Source organism: Aspergillus welwitschiae (genome assembly GCF_003344945.1).
Source record: "Aspergillus welwitschiae strain CBS 139.54b unplaced genomic scaffold BDQ94scaffold_5, whole genome shotgun sequence".
NCBI classification, from domain to species: Eukaryota; Fungi; Ascomycota; class Eurotiomycetes; order Eurotiales; family Aspergillaceae; genus Aspergillus; species Aspergillus welwitschiae.
Window position 1 is genome coordinate 125146 of NW_020798699.1, and position 15361 is coordinate 140506.

General features: G+C 52.6%; 7 protein-coding genes across 7 annotated transcripts; 3 read left to right on the plus strand and 4 right to left on the minus strand.

Moving 5' to 3' along the window:
- Positions 1-842: 842 nt before the first annotated feature.
- On the minus strand, positions 843-2747 carry BDQ94DRAFT_136999 (uncharacterized protein). The gene has a single exon (XM_026764983.1). The coding sequence runs from the start codon at positions 1690-1692 to the stop codon at positions 1243-1245; it is 450 nt and encodes a 149-aa protein (XP_026629889.1). The 5' UTR covers positions 1693-2747; the 3' UTR covers positions 843-1242.
- A 463-nt stretch (positions 2748-3210) lies between these two features.
- On the plus strand, positions 3211-4730 carry BDQ94DRAFT_103072 (FYVE zinc finger domain-containing protein). Its single transcript, XM_026763372.1, has 2 exons — positions 3211-3788; positions 3992-4730. Exons 1-2 carry the CDS (start codon positions 3342-3344, stop codon positions 4415-4417), a joined length of 873 nt encoding a protein of 290 aa, XP_026629890.1. The 5' UTR covers positions 3211-3341; the 3' UTR covers positions 4418-4730.
- On the minus strand, positions 4731-5898 carry BDQ94DRAFT_103073 (GNAT family N-acetyltransferase). Its single transcript, XM_026763373.1, has one exon. The coding sequence runs from the start codon at positions 5641-5643 to the stop codon at positions 4978-4980; it is 666 nt and encodes a 221-aa protein (XP_026629891.1). The 5' UTR covers positions 5644-5898; the 3' UTR covers positions 4731-4977.
- A 202-nt stretch (positions 5899-6100) lies between these two features.
- On the plus strand, positions 6101-7919 carry BDQ94DRAFT_166962 (rRNA (cytosine-C5-)-methyltransferase RCM1; the record flags this gene model as incomplete). Its single annotated transcript, XM_026770687.1, has 2 exons — positions 6101-6301; positions 6393-7919. 2 exons carry the CDS (start codon positions 6101-6103, stop codon positions 7917-7919), a joined length of 1728 nt encoding a protein of 575 aa, XP_026629892.1.
- Positions 7799-9944, minus strand: BDQ94DRAFT_103084 (uncharacterized protein). The gene is made up of 4 exons (XM_026763374.1): positions 9382-9944; positions 9201-9326; positions 9078-9146; positions 7799-9023 (listed from the first exon to the last, which is right to left on the minus strand). The coding sequence occupies exons 1-4, from the start codon at positions 9524-9526 to the stop codon at positions 7999-8001; spliced, it is 1365 nt and encodes a 454-aa protein (XP_026629893.1). The 5' UTR covers positions 9527-9944; the 3' UTR covers positions 7799-7998.
- A 926-nt stretch (positions 9945-10870) lies between these two features.
- Positions 10871-13595, plus strand: BDQ94DRAFT_137005 (uncharacterized protein). Its single transcript, XM_026764984.1, has 4 exons — positions 10871-11349; positions 11404-12515; positions 12566-13468; positions 13565-13595. Exons 1-3 carry the CDS (start codon positions 10979-10981, stop codon positions 13330-13332), a joined length of 2250 nt encoding a protein of 749 aa, XP_026629894.1. The 5' UTR covers positions 10871-10978; the 3' UTR covers positions 13333-13468; positions 13565-13595.
- Positions 13495-14606, minus strand: BDQ94DRAFT_137008 (glutathione S-transferase family protein). The gene is made up of 2 exons (XM_026764985.1): positions 14253-14606; positions 13495-14195 (listed from the first exon to the last, which is right to left on the minus strand). Exons 1-2 carry the CDS (start codon positions 14301-14303, stop codon positions 13587-13589), a joined length of 660 nt encoding a protein of 219 aa, XP_026629895.1. The 5' UTR covers positions 14304-14606; the 3' UTR covers positions 13495-13586.
- Positions 14607-15361: the final 755 nt, after the last annotated feature.

Consider the following 15361-nt stretch of genomic DNA (forward strand, 5'->3'; position numbering starts at 1 on the left):
AAGTCGACAGCGGCAAGTCAAAAAGGCTCAACGGCCGAGGTGCACCGGAAGCGCTAACCCGAAGCGGTACCGAATGTGTCTACACGCGACGCGGTTTGTTGTATCTGTTACATAATCTCCTCGAGGCAGTTTGCCCGACAAAGACACAAAGTAATGAAAGTTATAGTACTACAGTACTTACTAGTAGAGACCGCCCTGGAGAGGCGCCTGGTTCGGGGACTGTCCGTGCTGGCTTGAAGGGGCACTGACCAATGGCAACGTGGCAAGTCCATTTGGACCAATCATAGTCCAGCGATAACGAGCTGCAGGAGGACTCCAATCCGGAGGCGAGGTTCAAGGGATCCACCAGCTTTGGGAAAAGCGGTTCTCCAGTTGATTGGTTTCCACTCCCACCGGTGCAAAGGCCCCATTCTGAGCAGCCATCTATCCAATCCAACTCAAACCCAGTCCATGCTTTCCGTTCCATCTCTGTCCCCTTCACCACCCTGTTTTCTTATCCGATCGGATTGATTGGCACGGGAGACCAGTCGGACACAACGGTCGGTCTGTCACCGCCAGAAAGACGTTGGACTTTTGATGGAGTCTTGCTTGCAAGGGGATGGGGATAGCAGTGGATGTATGTGTGGATGTGTCAATAGTAGTGTACGAAGTTAGTAACTGCACACTGACTCCCCTCCCCGTGATCATTCACCACTGGAGATGGATTGACCATTGCTACTACTTCCGAGGCTTTGGGAAGGGAACACCCATGTACGGGAGAGTAGCTGGTCTCGTGAACTCTTCCTAAGAGAGCAAGTCATCGCGGTCAAGGCGGCCAGTGGGTCTCTACCTCGGGTGGAGTCCGCTTACCAATGAGAGGCCACCCCATTTTGATTTGATGGGAGATTCACCGGTCGAGCGTTCCGTGGTCTGTAGCCGTCGCCCAGAAACGTCTCTCTCTGTGTGTGTCTGTCTCTCCCTGTCTCTCTTTCAGCTGCGACTATTACAAAGTAGTCTATCCGATGGCGGTTGGAGACCGGCTTAGGTGTCCGCTTTTTTTTAATGGAGAAAGCGGACCCTCATTTATGATTATTATTGTGGTACCTTACACAGTAGACTCCCGTGCTTACAGTACAGTTAGTGATATTGGCAGTTGGTGGGTTTTGGATGAGGAGAATAATGGGGACGACTGTGTACATCGTGAGGAGGAGTGGGGGAAGACAATGGAGATCGCTCAAAGAGGAAAGTTATCAGATGCGGGCATTAATCCATTTTCGATGATGTTACCGTGTTCCCAGTACGTGAGGCCAATAAACCTGTTGCCACCAGACCGGGATGCATACTTGATTGCCTCAGGGTCGAGGGTTGGAGAGATGATACAAGGTTGACTCTGGGCCGCCCTGTGCATGCCGCGGGGATGAATGAATCATCGATGGGCGGTATGGAGGGGAAAAAGATACGGAAGATCCTCGATCGAAGGAATGCCCGGTGCGGGTGGGAAAGCAAGAGGCGGTCAAGGAAGGGAGGGAGAGGGTGTGTGTGTATGGTTGTTGTCATCATGACTTTCGGCGGAAGGGGGGGAAAGAATGAATGGATATCGAGTGGTAGTGACTGGTTGGAGGTGCAGCCATCCTCCAGTCTGGATATTACCGTGGACGGGCAGCAGGAGTAACACCGCATTTGTCCATCCCACCCACCCGGTACGAATGTCATGAATCTGCCAAGAACCGGGCAGAAGTAGATAGATGGATGGATGTATTACTTCTTTCATTTTCATATGACTATCTCGGAGTTAATGTCTGTATACAAGGTCGCTAGTATATTGCGTCTCTCGTCATCATTATCCCCATCATCATAATACCAACTATTAAGACAAATCAGAAACACTCACCAGAGTAACACTCCGGCGTAGTATCCGATAATCGTCTAAATCCCGGCTTGGAGATTATCTTTCTTTTCTCAGGGCGGCCTCGGTAAAATGCCGTGCTGGTTTGGGGATAGTCTAACCTGAATCCGTCCGATCTGCTGTTACGGATTGGTAACGCCGGACGATCGGGAAGTCCGTCCAGTCCAAAAACTCCTGGATTTTCCCTCCAGTCCTCGGCTGCGGATTCGTCAGGGGAAAGGAATCATAGTCGAGTAAGAAATATGTATGGGAAAAGAAAAAGAAACATGAACAATATGAACTCTCAGCAAGTCACGATCACATTCTTATGACATCTTGCAGGGGAAAAGGGATGAGGCAGAGCAGGAGAATATTATCCGAAGAAGCAAATAATACTCCTCTCCCCCCAAAAAGTAAAGTAACATCCAATAGTAGTAGATACATCCAGTAAAAGTAAGTAATTGCCCCCCCTGTTTTACTTACTACTGTGTAGGCAGGAAAGTAACTTCAGTCATCGTCACGATCAAGCGTAACTTTCTGGGTGTGAATTGAAGGTCGCCTCCGATCCTCCAACGGCTCCACTCCCTGCCTTTCTTCGGGACTTTCTAGCCTCAACCTAAGCCGCCGTCGGAACTACCTATCGAGTCCAAGCAGACGAGACGGCGCTGCTCGTCGGGTTAATTTAGCGTGTTCAAAGGATGATGATAATTATTATTATCATCGGGGTCTCCATCCACTAGCGCATCTCCACAATGCATGGCAAAAAATCGCCCATTCCCTATTGCCCATTTCCCATTTTCCCATTTTCCACCCCCCTCCCATCCCCGTCCGGCGGATGCCACTTAATAATTCATTCATTCCTGCTGGGAGTGCCTGTGTAGAGTCTCGCTCTCTTATTAGTAGCCCTTCATCGCCCACCATTATCACCTGCTTCTCCCCCCTTCCCCTTCACTCGTCCCGATTCGTTTCGAGTACCACCCACCACACTACTATTACTTACTGATCTCATCTCAACAACTCACTTTCTTATTACTACTCACTTGAACCCGACTATCTCACCCCACGCGGTTCGCTTGTGCTGCAATCTGATTCCCTGGATCGATCTTCTCTATATCGCCTATCTCCAGATCCCAGCGTCATCGCGAACTTTAACCCACCCTTCTCCCGCTTGCCACTGCGATGCCCTTCTGGTTCCATCCAGCTACTCTGTCAATGGCCATTAACTGATCTAATCCTATCTGGTTACTGTTGGCATCATAACCCATCAATTCACTCGACACCCTGCTGCTAGCGATAATTCATAATTCCCTCAACACCCGCTGCTATTAGTACCTGGTCTACTGTCACCTCATCTTCCATTTTGACTTCCATCCTCTCAACCACTCTCCACTCTACCAACACTTGACAACCAACCTCTCCTCCACCATCCACTCAAATCTCTTTCTCAATATTTCAACACCCTCTGATATCATCTCAAATGGCTACCCACGTTGTGACTGCGACTACTACTGCCCCTGCTTTCACTGGCAAGCAAATCTCCGTCTACGGTCACCCTTCTCCTGTCAACTCGGCCGAGACCTCTCCCGCAAATAACTCTCCCACTTCTCCTCGCTATCAGCACTTGCCGCTTCAGTCGAAGCAACTCCGTCCCCTCAAGGGTCCTCTCTACGTTCCTGCTGCCTTGCGCCCCACTGAGCGTCCCCAGAAGGCCTCTTCTCCCCCGACTCCTCCCCGCAGCGTTCACGGTTCTCACGGCTCTCTCGACAGCCTGAACGAGGGCGAAGTTGGTGCACCTGTTACTCGTCGTTCGACCATGGAGAGCTACAACAGCGGTCCTGCTGTCAGCAAGCTGGCAGAGGATGAATGGATGAAGAATGAGCACCTGGGCGAGGTCACTGGTCTTCCCACTCGTGATCACTGGAAAGTAAGTGAAACCACTACTTCAGTCCCTTCTTCCCTGGGTGGACGCGTCTACTATATAGTGTTGTCATGGCGCAAGCCGGGCTCCGGGTCGCGCCATCATTGCGTTGCGCGATATCGCGTGATTGCCATGACGACATCCAGACAGCCTCACAACAATCACCCCTTGCAAAGAAGTGAACTTGTGCTAACAAAACCTCCCAACAGGCGGACTCTGCTTCCCCCAACTGCGACTCTCCTACCTGCCGCTCCTCTTTCGGTCTCTTCCTTCGCCGTCACCACTGTCGCCATTGCGGCCATGTCTTCTGCTCCTCTCACACTCCTCATGTCGTCCCGCTTGATCAGAATGCTCGCTTCCACCCTGATGGAGTTCCATCCCGCGCATGCGACCTTTGCTGGAGCGCCTACCAGCGCTGGGAAGAGTCTCGTACGGAACGCCTCAGCAAGATCCAGAGCCTGCTCGACGCCCAAAGCAGAGCCTCCGACAGTGACAATGAAGATGATAATACCGCCTCCGACCGCTCGGATATCTCGCCGGACGAGAATGCGAAGCCCGCCCTGACCGGAGTGTTGGCCCAGAGCACCGAGATTGCCGCCAGCGTTCCTCGTGGCTGGAACTGGAGCACCTTCTAAACCATTACGACAACTACGGCTGATGAACACCATGTCCATACCACCCATGTCCATTGACACTGACATTGGGAAGCAACTTCACTTCGTACATACCTGTTTTAGAACATATTTTCTGTCGCTTTTCTTTTCTTCGATCTGTTTTACACCGCGTGGGTTTGTTTTCAACGGTTTCGGTCATTGCTTGGAGTTTTCTCGGATGAATTGCGGATTAATGGCTAATGGGCTTCACGGGAGTTCGATTTCGTTTTCTATTTGTGAGCTGCGACAGATCGTCGACAGAGATGCGGGGGGCTTCTTTTCTTAATCTTGTTCTCCTTTTACTACTCAGGATACCCCGTCATGGTTGCTTATGCGCGGCGATCTCTTTGTTGGTTCCTTGTTTTTCGCTTCGTTTTCACGGTGTGTGAAGTTTATGAGTTGTGGAGTTTGACATCATCATGATATGCAATAGACTTTATCCAACCAACCTCTATCCCTGTAGCCCTATCTACCCCCACATGTATGTAGATCAAACCCTCCCATCTCCCATCTTTTCATATATACATCACACACAGTACCTCCTACGGAGAAACGACAGAAATCCTCCTCCACATCCCCACATGCTCAATCCCCTCCTCATCCCACCTCCCCAGCTCCTCATCCGTCTCAAACCCCAACCTTTGATACATCCCCTCAACCTGCACCTGCGCATGCACCAACACCAGCCCCTTCCACTCCACCTCCGTCCCAGCAACACTCTTAAACGCCCCCTCAATCTCCCCCCGGTTCTGCGCCGCCCACTTCAGCGTCTCATCAACCAACACCCGTCCCAATCCATACCCCCTCCACTCCTTCACCACCGCCACCCGTGTCAATTTCACGTATGGCTCGCTTTTCAGATCCCATTCGGGTAGACTGGATGCTGTCTCAGGATGGGTGAGGATCTCGTGCGGTGCATGTGGGGGTGGGACGAGGCGGATTACGGCCACGGGGGTGGGTGTGGGATTGGTGTCCTGATGGTGGGCGTAGACAACCCATTGCCAGCTGCGCGGGTCATCCGAGTCGATTTCGCTCTCCGGCGTGCAGTTTTGTTCGTGGATGAAGACGTCGCGCCGGATGACAAGGGCGGTGGTTAGGGGGTCCGTGGGGGTGGTGAGGGTTGTGGTTGGTGGGGGGACGGTGAGTTGTGTGGTGGAGGGGGGTGGGATGAGGGTTGTTGTGAAGGTTGGTTTGGTTGATGGAGACATTGTCTTTCAAGGGTGCAGAGGTGGTGGGTTTGGAGAGGTAGGTGAGATTGTAGATGGAGGGATGAGTGTGGGATGCGGATGGGGGATAAGCGGGTTTAAGTATAGATCGGACGGAGATGCGGAGATAAGACTATTCCATTATCAGTTTGCGTTGGATTCGGGTTGTGGATGAGGGGGTCAGATGCGATAGGGTTCAACATGCTTACCGTATTATTATGGTGGTATCTAGTCTTAGTGATATAGATAGAATTTCAGTATTTATGATGATTGTTTGTTTGGTACTCAGTTCTCGAAAATGAGTGTAGTTCATCACCTCAGCTATTATCTTACTATCACCTCCGATAGCAACGAACCAAACAGTGCAAACATCAAGTTTTCCTTTTCCATCGCATCGCAATAAAGTCATCGCAACAAACTCCACCATACTACCATGCAATAACCACAACTGTTCACCATCATGTCCCTCTACTACGACGCCGTGTCCATCCTCACGGCCCCCTCCACCTCCGGCGGCTCCTTCAAATCCCGCATCTACAACGCCCGCAACATCAAATCCGCCCCGGCGCAAATCTACGCCTTGATCATCGAAGCCTCGAAATGGGACATTCTCCTCAAGGAAGTAATAGAAGCAGCAGGGATCCTCAAACTTGAACCGAAGGTACATACCTACCTACCTACACCCATCCCTCCCAGCTCCACACCATCCATTCATGAGAATACTAACTAACCAAGCCCCCCAAACATCACAGTTAACTCCCCTCCTCTCGCTCCTCCTTGTCCACGACCACCTCCTCGCCAAATCCGGCCTCGCCGCAAAAGCCACACACCCCCTGCGCCAAACCATCGAGCGGCACAAGACCCGACTACGCGGCGAATTCACCAAAGCGCGAGTGCGGCGCGGATGCGCCACGATCCCGGAGCTGAAAGATGCCATCGCGCGGGAGAAGCTCGCACTACAGGGCGCAGCAGGCCTATCAACAGCAATCTATCCGCGCTGGGTGCGCGTGAACAACATCCGAACGACAATGGAGAAGCAACTCTCCACTACGTTCGCAGGCTACGAACAGGTCTCGTCATTAGCGGAGTTGACTCTCCCGAAGAGGATGGTGCTCGACCCCCATGTCCCGGATTTAATTGCCGTTGCGCCGGGAGTGGAGTTTACTTCGTCGCCGGCATATAAAAACGGGGAGATTATCTTACAGGATAAGGCGAGTTGCTTCCCGGCGTATCTCCTTGTTGGGGATGAGGATGAGGGGTGGGACACTTCCAAAGGACTGTTGGACGGATGTGCTGCGCCGGGGAACAAGACGACGCATATGGCGTCGTTGTTGGCTAAGCAGCAACATACTCATCAAAATAAGAAGGGGAGAACCGCAAATGGGACTTACCACATCTTCTCAATGGACCAATCGCCCATCCGAGCAAAAACTCTCCAGAAGATGGTCTCCACCGCCGGCGCAGACACCATGGTGACTGTCCTCCCGGGGCAGGACTTCCTCGCTCTGGATCCGACCGATCCCCGATTCGAGAACGTCTCAGGCTTGCTCCTCGATCCTAGCTGCTCAGGAAGTGGGATCATCGGTCGGGACGACGTGCCCAAGCTAACGCTCCCTGAGTCTACTACCTCCTCCTCGTCTTCCTCCACTGGGAAAAAGCGCAAGCGCCGCGCCAACGACGAGGACGACACCCACGGAGGAAAGAAACCCCCCACAGAATCCCCCTCGGCAACAGACGAAAACGACGTCCCAGTGACCGGAATGACCGAGGAGCGCCTCATCAAGCTATCGAATCTGCAGACGCGGATTGTCGAGCACGCGCTGAGTTTCCCTGCCGCGACGAGAGTCACGTATAGTACGTGCTCGATCCATTTGTTGGAGAACGAGGCGGTGGTTTCGAGGATCTTGGCGTCGGAGGTGGCGAAAACGCGCGGGTGGAGGGTTCTGAGGAGGGATGAGCAGCCGGTGGGGATGAGGAAGTGGGTGCATAGGGGGATTAGGGAGGAGAGGGGGGTTGATGGTGGTTCTGCTGCTGCTGCTGCTGCTACTACTGTTGATGGGGTTGGGGCTGAAGTGACGCTGTCGGATGAGGAGTTGGAGGGATGCTTGCGGTGTTGGCCGGGGGATGAGGAGGGGACTGGGGGTTTCTTTGTTGCTGGGTTTGTGAGAGATGGGGATGAGGATGGGGAGAGTAAGGAGATTCAGGATGAGAAGGTGGATGCGGATGAGGACGAGGATGAAGAAAATGGGGAGGACGAGTGGGAAGGATTCTCGGATTGAGAGTCATGAGTCTATCATAAAGTAGAGTAAACGGACATGTACAGCATTAAAAGCAAAGTAATGTATAGGTATAGAACGATCAAGACGAAAGGAACTTCCTCTGCTTATTGCGCGTCCTTTGCAACGTAAACACCTCCAACTTCACTGCAATCATGACGATATCCATCCCATCTCCCTTGGCCCTCGGTTGCATGCACAGCCGCCACTGTCCGTTGCGCACAATCCATGGACGATTAATGGAAGCCTCTTCAACGCGCTTGCGCTTCCTCGACGGCTCCTCCAACAAACTTTCCGACCCCGACATGCTCTCCCGGAGAATGTCGGGGAAATACTCCCTTTCCCCATCGACTGTCATGTCGGTATCCATGGAGAGAGAGGCCCACAGACGGTCTTCCGGTGCACTCTCCTTTTGTCCCGCTGGTCGGTTCTGGTCTCCCTTCTTGCCCGCTATCACCTGCAGAAGGCTGCTCACGCGGGCTTTTGTGGCGCCCAAAAAGGTGGGACGTCTGCTGGTGATGTCAAGGATGGTGCTTTCGTCCCCTATCTCGAGGATCAGATCGTACTTCTTATCATCGACAAACGGGCGAGAGTAAGTGACCAAGGCTGCAGACATGGCGTCAGCCTGACTGTGGCCGGGAGGAAGAGGGATGTCGTCTACGTCGATGCCCGACCGACGGACGTCTTCGAGACGGATGACAATCTCGTCCCGTTTGCGGATCGGATTGAAGCTGATATGGTGTGGTATGAGCTGCTGCTCCAGGCCCCGCAGATGGAAGTAGCGGCAATCCCGCAGGAGCTCTGCACGATGCGCTTCGTTTCGAATATCCAGAGGATATCCGCGAAGGAGATGGAGGAGCTGCGCAAAGACCTCCCCCGAGCGGCTGGGGACGCTGGGTGGGGTGATGGCTGGAGGTCGTAGGAGGCCTTGACGGTCCAGCCCGGGAAATACTTCCAGTGGCGAGGCGAAGAAGGCGGCGAATCCCAGTGTAAAGAAATTCGGCGAATCCCCTGGGCTGGAGAAGATATCGCGAGGAATCTGGAAGTTGTGGCCGCCAATACGGATGAAGATCTCCGACTCGAACAGCTGGGAGATCAATCGAGGAACTGGTAGTGTCAGTACTTGCTTTCTCAATGATGTGAAGGGCGTGGGTCTCCTACGGCTATAGAATTGGGCATCCGCGAAGAACTTGACGAACTGCGGCCCATCTTTGGGCTGTATATGGTAGCCTAGTTGCCGACAGTTAGTTGCGACGCTGCAACTCTGCGAGACGTGCTGCCTACCTTGCAGATGCCTGGCAATCTCCTGAAACGTGGTAGGATCCCGGTCGATATATAGGGTCCTGACATTGGAGCTGTCTCCGTTCAGGCGAAGCTGTTCTTCGAAGAAGCGGGAAAAGTATGACGGGGCTCCAGAAAATTTAGCAAGGAACAGCATGAGGACGACTCATTGGGGTCGACTGACCATCGGAAGCAATCGAAGCTCCCGAAAGACGGAAGAGCTCAGTTCCTATCTGGATTGAAAACACCTTCTCTAGAGGAAGGGTGCATTTGGGACGCCCATTGCTGGGAGATTGACTTAGCGTCGGTCGACCAACTTCACTCGACATTGTGGACTGTGAAGATGATCTTCCGAGGATAGAGGCCTCGTTGGGACTGAATCAGACGTGTTCAACCCACGCAGGCGTAAATGCTCAACGTGGAATGTGCGGCAGGTATGACCGGGCCTGCAGGGGGTTCCTCTATCCAAGATGCACGGTCGGATATAGGAGTGGCCTCTCCAGGAGGTCTGTAATACAACGGTCTCGCTTCTCAAAAGATGTATAGTAAAATCTATAAGGAAATGGAACCACAAAGTCACAATTTGGAGTTGTTGTGCACACGGTCGACTGCTCCCATTCGGACCAGTTCTGAACAAGAGAAATTGATGATTTCAGTCCAGCTCAGGAGGACAAAGACGACAGTTATATGCAAAAATCTCAGCCGTGAGCTGGCGAGAGCACCAGTTGAATCACATCGTGATCCAACAACAGCCTGGATGTCTGGCAGCGGAATCAGCCAGAGTTACGCGCTCGGAGGTTCGGCGCGCGCATTCCGGGGATGGGATTGTCACGCACAGCGGTTAACTTTGGCTTCTGTCTGCTCGCTGTGAAGGCAGGGTGTTGGACCAGGGATATGTTGGAGTTTGATTCAACGGATATCAGAGCAGCAGGAAGGCTGGAGCAATCATGATGGAGTGCAGCGCCTTGTCCTCGCAAGCCACCCGTGGATGTACCGCGGAAGATGCCATCCCCAACGGCGTGGAGGACTCACACCCCCTCACGACATGGTGACGAGAATACTTGAAAGAGTTGCTGGGGAGGGAAGCGTACAAAGTACTTAGTCAAGCATAATATTAAGGTCAATCAAGCTCGGAACTGGCATGCGCGGTTCACATGGCAATTGACTGCAAGCTGCCAACTGCCTTGCCGACGAGTGCCATTCCCCGCACCCCCCAAAAAAGGCTCCTTCTTTCACCTCGGTGGATTTGCAACATCCCCTCAGCCAACCAGCAGAACTTACAGCCTCAACATCTGCTGATGGCTCCTAATTCTACTCCATATAGACTTTCGGATGGACCCACTGCTCCCCATCTCAGCTCTCCTTTTCTGATGTGCCTCGGGTGCCGTGCGCTGATCATCACAACGCCCACAATCGCCAAAAATATGGGGAGCACCCCGTGTTCGCCGGGTTTGGGACAAACGGTTCCCGGGTGCCTGGCGCATTTAGCTCTCATCGATCGCACTTTCCGACTGGCAGCACGACTGGCTTAGCCACTTGGCCTCCCCTCCTTTCGCAAGCATTACTTCTCTGGGATTTACCTACGCCTGGGTGGGCTGCTCACACGGCTCGTCTTTCTCCGCTATTTGAAGGGGCCGAATCCATTAGCAGCCGTGGGCCATCTCTGCTCCACTCGGGTTCCTGTTGAACATGGTTGCTGGTCATCTTCAATACCCTCATTGATCTTATAGATACCTTCTATACCTATATCGCTATCCTAGCAGGTGAACCACGCACACACCATGGCTGAAACAGCCTCTCACTACGTTCCTCTGGACGTGCCACTGCCTCCAGTCCCATCCACCAAGATCTTCACAGAGCAGCAATGGACCACTCTGCTGTCGTTGGCGGACACGGTCATTCCTTCAATCCGGAGTCCCAGCGCATACAAATCACCCTCCACTAAGGTTATACCGCACTCCGAACTGAACAGATCTCTGGCAACATTGACTCAAAGCATTCGCTCCCCGGACGCTGGCACCATTGCGGCACAGTACCTAGAGGAAGACGCGTCGTCGAATCCTCTGTTCCGGGAAGGCTTGCAGCGCCTCTTCTCCCAATATGTGCACGACGAAGGGAGAAATGGCCTGGGGTTTATCCTCAACGCTCTCAAGTGCGTATCCAATCTTAGACGTGGCATCAACAGCCAAAGCTAACATGAGAATAGTACTCGGGCGGGATCACTTCTCCTGACAGGATCCGTTACCCCGATCCATGAACAACCGTTGCACGTTCGGGAAGAGATCTTCCGAGGATGGGAGACTTCTCGGCTGAGCCCGTTGCGAGGTGTCTACAGGGCTTGCACTGGAATGTTCAAGCAAACCTGGGTCAAGTTCAGCCCAACTCTTGCTCCTGTACTTGGGTTCCCAAGGGTGCCAGTGCACGGCAAGCCTGCCGATGGTTTCAAGCACACCTTCCTCCAATTCCCCCCCGCTGATGAGCCGGAGACCATTGAGACCGACGTCGTCATCGTTGGTAGTGGTTGTGGTGGTAGCGTGGCTGCGAAGAACTTGGCTGAAGCAGGCCATAAAGTCTTGGTCTTGGACAAATCCTATCACTACACGTCAAATCACTTTCCCATGAACTTCAACGAGGCTTTCACTAGCATGTTCGAGTCAGGAGGTGCCGTCGTGACGGATGATGGCTCGATGGCTGTGCTGGCTGGTTCAACCTGGGGTGGCGGTGGCACCGTCAATTGGTCCGCTGCCCTGCAGACGCAGAGTTTTGTACGCGAGGAATGGGCGAAGAACGGCCTGCCTTTCTTTACCTCGATGGAATTCCAGAATTGTATGGATCGTGTTTCGGACCGGATGGGGGTCGACGTTGAGCATATAAAGCATAACAAGACAAATCGCTTCATTCTCGAAGGGGCCCGGAGGATGGGCTACTCTGCTAAGACGGTGCCCCAGAATACGGGCCATGGTGAGCATTATTGTGGCTACTGTACGCTCGGCTGCCACTCGACAGGGAAGAAGGGCCCCACGGAAACTTTCCTGGCAGATGCCGCGACAGCCGGCGCAACCTTCATTGAAGGCTTTCGTGCAAACAAAATCATATTCACGGACACTAAAGATGGCCAGGTAGCGTCGGGGGTCGAGGGGGTGTGGACATCCCGGGATGCATACCTAGGCCGTTCAGGTGCAACTGCAGTAAAGCGAAATGTCACCATCAAAGCGAAACGAGTTGTGGTCTCTTGCGGCACTCTGCAAAGTCCTTTGCTGCTCCTGCGCAGTGGATTGAAGAATCCCCACATTGGCCGGAACCTCCACCTCCACCCTGGTAAGATGCGTCCATTCGGGAAATGGTGCACGTGCTAACGGTTTTCACAGTTATCATTGCGGGTGCAGTGCTGGAAGAGGAATTTCGCCCTTGGGAAGGTGCTGCCCTGACAACCGTTGTCAATGAGTTCGAGAACCTAGATAACCAAGGACATGGGCTTAAGATCGAGGCCTTGTCAATGGTGCCCGCAGCTTTTCTCCCTCTGTTCCCCTGGAGGAATGGTCTCGACTATAAGCTCTGGGTGCAGAAATTGCCCCGCATGGCTGGTCTTATCATGCTCGCTCGCGATCAAGGCTCCGGTCGTGTTTATCCCGACCCAGGTGATGGACGAATTCGCATTGACTATACTGTTTCACCTATGGACCGTAAGCACATTGTCGAAGGTCTAATCGCTAGTGCAAAGATGGCATACGTTTCGGGTGCAAAGGAGTTTCACACTTCCTGGCGCGAAGTGCCCCCGTTCATCCGCCCTACCGATTCCGACACGGAGGATGCAGAGGGCGCCAACAATGCAGCCCTTCAAGCTTGGATCGCGGAAGTGCGTCGCAAGAAACCCGCTGATCCGGAGCGAACCATGTTTGCTAGCGCGCATCAGATGGGGACGTGTCGAATGGGCAAGTCGCCGAGGACCAGTGTGGTGGATTCGGACTGTCAAGTCTGGGGCACCCGGGGTCTGTATGTGGTGGATGCGTCCGTCTTCCCCAGCGCCAGTGGCGTCAACCCCATGATCACCAACATGGCCATTGCCGACCGAGCCAGTCGAAACTTGGCCCGATCAATGCGGAGGGGCGATCAGAACTTCCATGCTCGTCTGTAATTGCCAAAAGGTATACGTTGCTTGCATCCTTCTGCTCGTGCAGCAAGCCCTACCTGTTGTTCTGTTCATACATCTGTACCAGACACATTCATAGCAGGGCTGCTGGTTGTGGCTGGACCCATAATGGTATATATCGCTAGCAGAGAACCAATACATTGTTAGTTCATTTGATCACAGTCAACTTGCATTGCTTTTTCCTAATTAAGTCAAATCATAAGTCATGATTGCGGACCTGCCCCAATCCATTCCTTCCCTTAGTTCTCAGGCTCCTTCCTCTTCTCCACGAAGACCTTAGGACCAAATGCCTCCTTGACATGCTCACTCTCAATAACGCGCTCATACCAAGCCACCACACCAGGATACTCCTTCCTCATCTCCGCATCAATGGCCATCGAGAACCCCCAATACAGCGCCGCGGCAACACTAATATCCGCCAAGCTCAACTTCTCTGTTGCCACCCACGTCCTCTCCTTAAGCCTGTTCTCCAAGGCCCCCAGCGCGCGAGTCAATTTCTCCAGTCCACTCTTCTCTGTCGCCTCATCGTACGCCTTGTACCCGATCCGCCACAGCACCATCGAAGTCACCGCGCCCAGCACCTCCCCGTCCGCGAAGCAGATCCATTGACGGATCAGAGCACGTTCAGCGGGAGTGCTGCCGACCAATTGACCTGCCGCGGGACCGCTCTCGGCCACATATTGTGTGATGGCGTCGGATTCGGCGAGGCAAGTGCCGTCGGCGCCTTCGAAGGCGGGGACCTTGCCCAAGGGGAATTTGCTGAGGAAGACAGGGTCGCGGTTGGTTTCGCCCATTTTGAAGTCCGCGACGGTCAGGGTGAGGTTGTTGAAGTTGGCGGCCGCTTGGGTCTATGTTTAGGGGTTGGTTAGTTGGTGGTGATGAGTGAAGGGAGGGGTGGTGAGTACCTTCATGACCCGGGGGTTGTTAGGGTAGGTGTAGATGGTTCCGAAGGACATTTTGACGGTTGTTGTGAGGTTTGTATCTGGGTTGTGATGTAAAGGTAGAGTTTGGATTGGATTTGGATCTGGATGAATCAATCAAGAAGAGGACAGTCCTTGGGTTAAATATTGTATAGAACGGATAAAGGCGGAGAGTGAAGAGGGGTTGATTCCTAAACGTGAAGCTGAGATGACAAATCAGCGGAATGGCGGTGGACGATCATACACCCTGATGGAAAGTGATGGAATCAGTAATGATTCTTGTGGTCTGATCTGATGTTTGAAGTATGTTGTTCAACCCTGATGCTTACTGTGTTCTATAGTGTTTTGCTTCTTGCTCGTGGATTAAATTACTAACGTCTGGGAAGACTCGATTGGTGCTGTCAGCAGGATTGGTAAATCCCGAGTGGCTTGCTTTTGCAGGAGATTTTCGGATTGGCTGGTGGGGTAAGCAAGGGTGGATTATTAGAATTTGCTTTGTCGACAATGGAATTCACCGAGTATGTAGTATAGTTATTTAGGTACTATGTTGATATCTACTTTAGAGTTCATGTTTGGTGATATGTTTACTATATGGCGTCATTAGAGCTAAGTGTGGAAGATCCAGTCTGATTGGCATATCCGCGCTTAAGGTTGCTGGATCTTGATTCCGGCCCCTGGGCTAGTCATCTAATCCAGACGGCAGTTCTTGGTTGACTATTCCTTGAATGGTGCATTTCCTGCTGTTTGTATCTAGATTTCTGGCATGGTGCGTCAAATCAGGTCGAGAATTGTGCCATGGACTAGTATATGACACGAGGGCTCATAGACAGCATTGATTTTGCATGCATGCTATCGGAGAGTATTGTATCTTCCTAGCTGTTTTTGCTTGGTCTGAGTTGTGATTAGCATGCATTGACTCCGATTTCTTCTGGGCTTAAGAAAGAGTGCCACTAATACAGTATTCCTGAGTTCTAGTAGAGAACAATGTGTAACAGAAGTACCGCTCATCTCGTTCCTAAGTAAAGTATACATACGTTTCTGTATCACCAATACTAAGAGGCTCTGTTTCCAAAGCCTGAGAACTATAACCAAAC

Bases quoted from the DNA above. Each gene is read 5' to 3' on its own strand.
- BDQ94DRAFT_137008 (XM_026764985.1), bottom strand. From the start codon at position 14,303: ATGTCCTTCGGAACCATCTACACCTACCCTAACAACCCCCGGGTCATG. The intron at 14,196-14,252 runs GTACTCACCACC...CCCTAAACATAG, and splicing joins ACAACCCCCGGGTCATGAAG to ACCCAAGCGGCCGCCAACTT.
- BDQ94DRAFT_136999 (XM_026764983.1), bottom strand. From the start codon at position 1,692: ATGACATTCGTACCGGGTGGGTGGGATGGACAAATGCGGTGTTACTCC.
- BDQ94DRAFT_103084 (XM_026763374.1), bottom strand. From the start codon at position 9,526: ATGTCGAGTGAAGTTGGTCGACCGACGCTAAGTCAATCTCCCAGCAAT. The intron at 9,327-9,381 runs GTCAGTCGACCC...AATTTTCTGGAG, and splicing joins AGCTTCGATTGCTTCCGATG to CCCCGTCATACTTTTCCCGC. The intron at 9,147-9,200 runs GTAGGCAGCACG...GTCGGCAACTAG, and splicing joins GATTGCCAGGCATCTGCAAG to GCTACCATATACAGCCCAAA.
- BDQ94DRAFT_103072 (XM_026763372.1), top strand. From the start codon at position 3,342: ATGGCTACCCACGTTGTGACTGCGACTACTACTGCCCCTGCTTTCACT. The intron at 3,789-3,991 runs GTAAGTGAAACC...ACCTCCCAACAG, and splicing joins CCACTCGTGATCACTGGAAA to GCGGACTCTGCTTCCCCCAA.
- BDQ94DRAFT_103073 (XM_026763373.1), bottom strand. From the start codon at position 5,643: ATGTCTCCATCAACCAAACCAACCTTCACAACAACCCTCATCCCACCC.
- BDQ94DRAFT_137005 (XM_026764984.1), top strand. From the start codon at position 10,979: ATGGCTGAAACAGCCTCTCACTACGTTCCTCTGGACGTGCCACTGCCT. The intron at 11,350-11,403 runs GTGCGTATCCAA...ACATGAGAATAG, and splicing joins TTTATCCTCAACGCTCTCAA to TACTCGGGCGGGATCACTTC. The intron at 12,516-12,565 runs GTAAGATGCGTC...CGGTTTTCACAG, and splicing joins GAACCTCCACCTCCACCCTG to TTATCATTGCGGGTGCAGTG.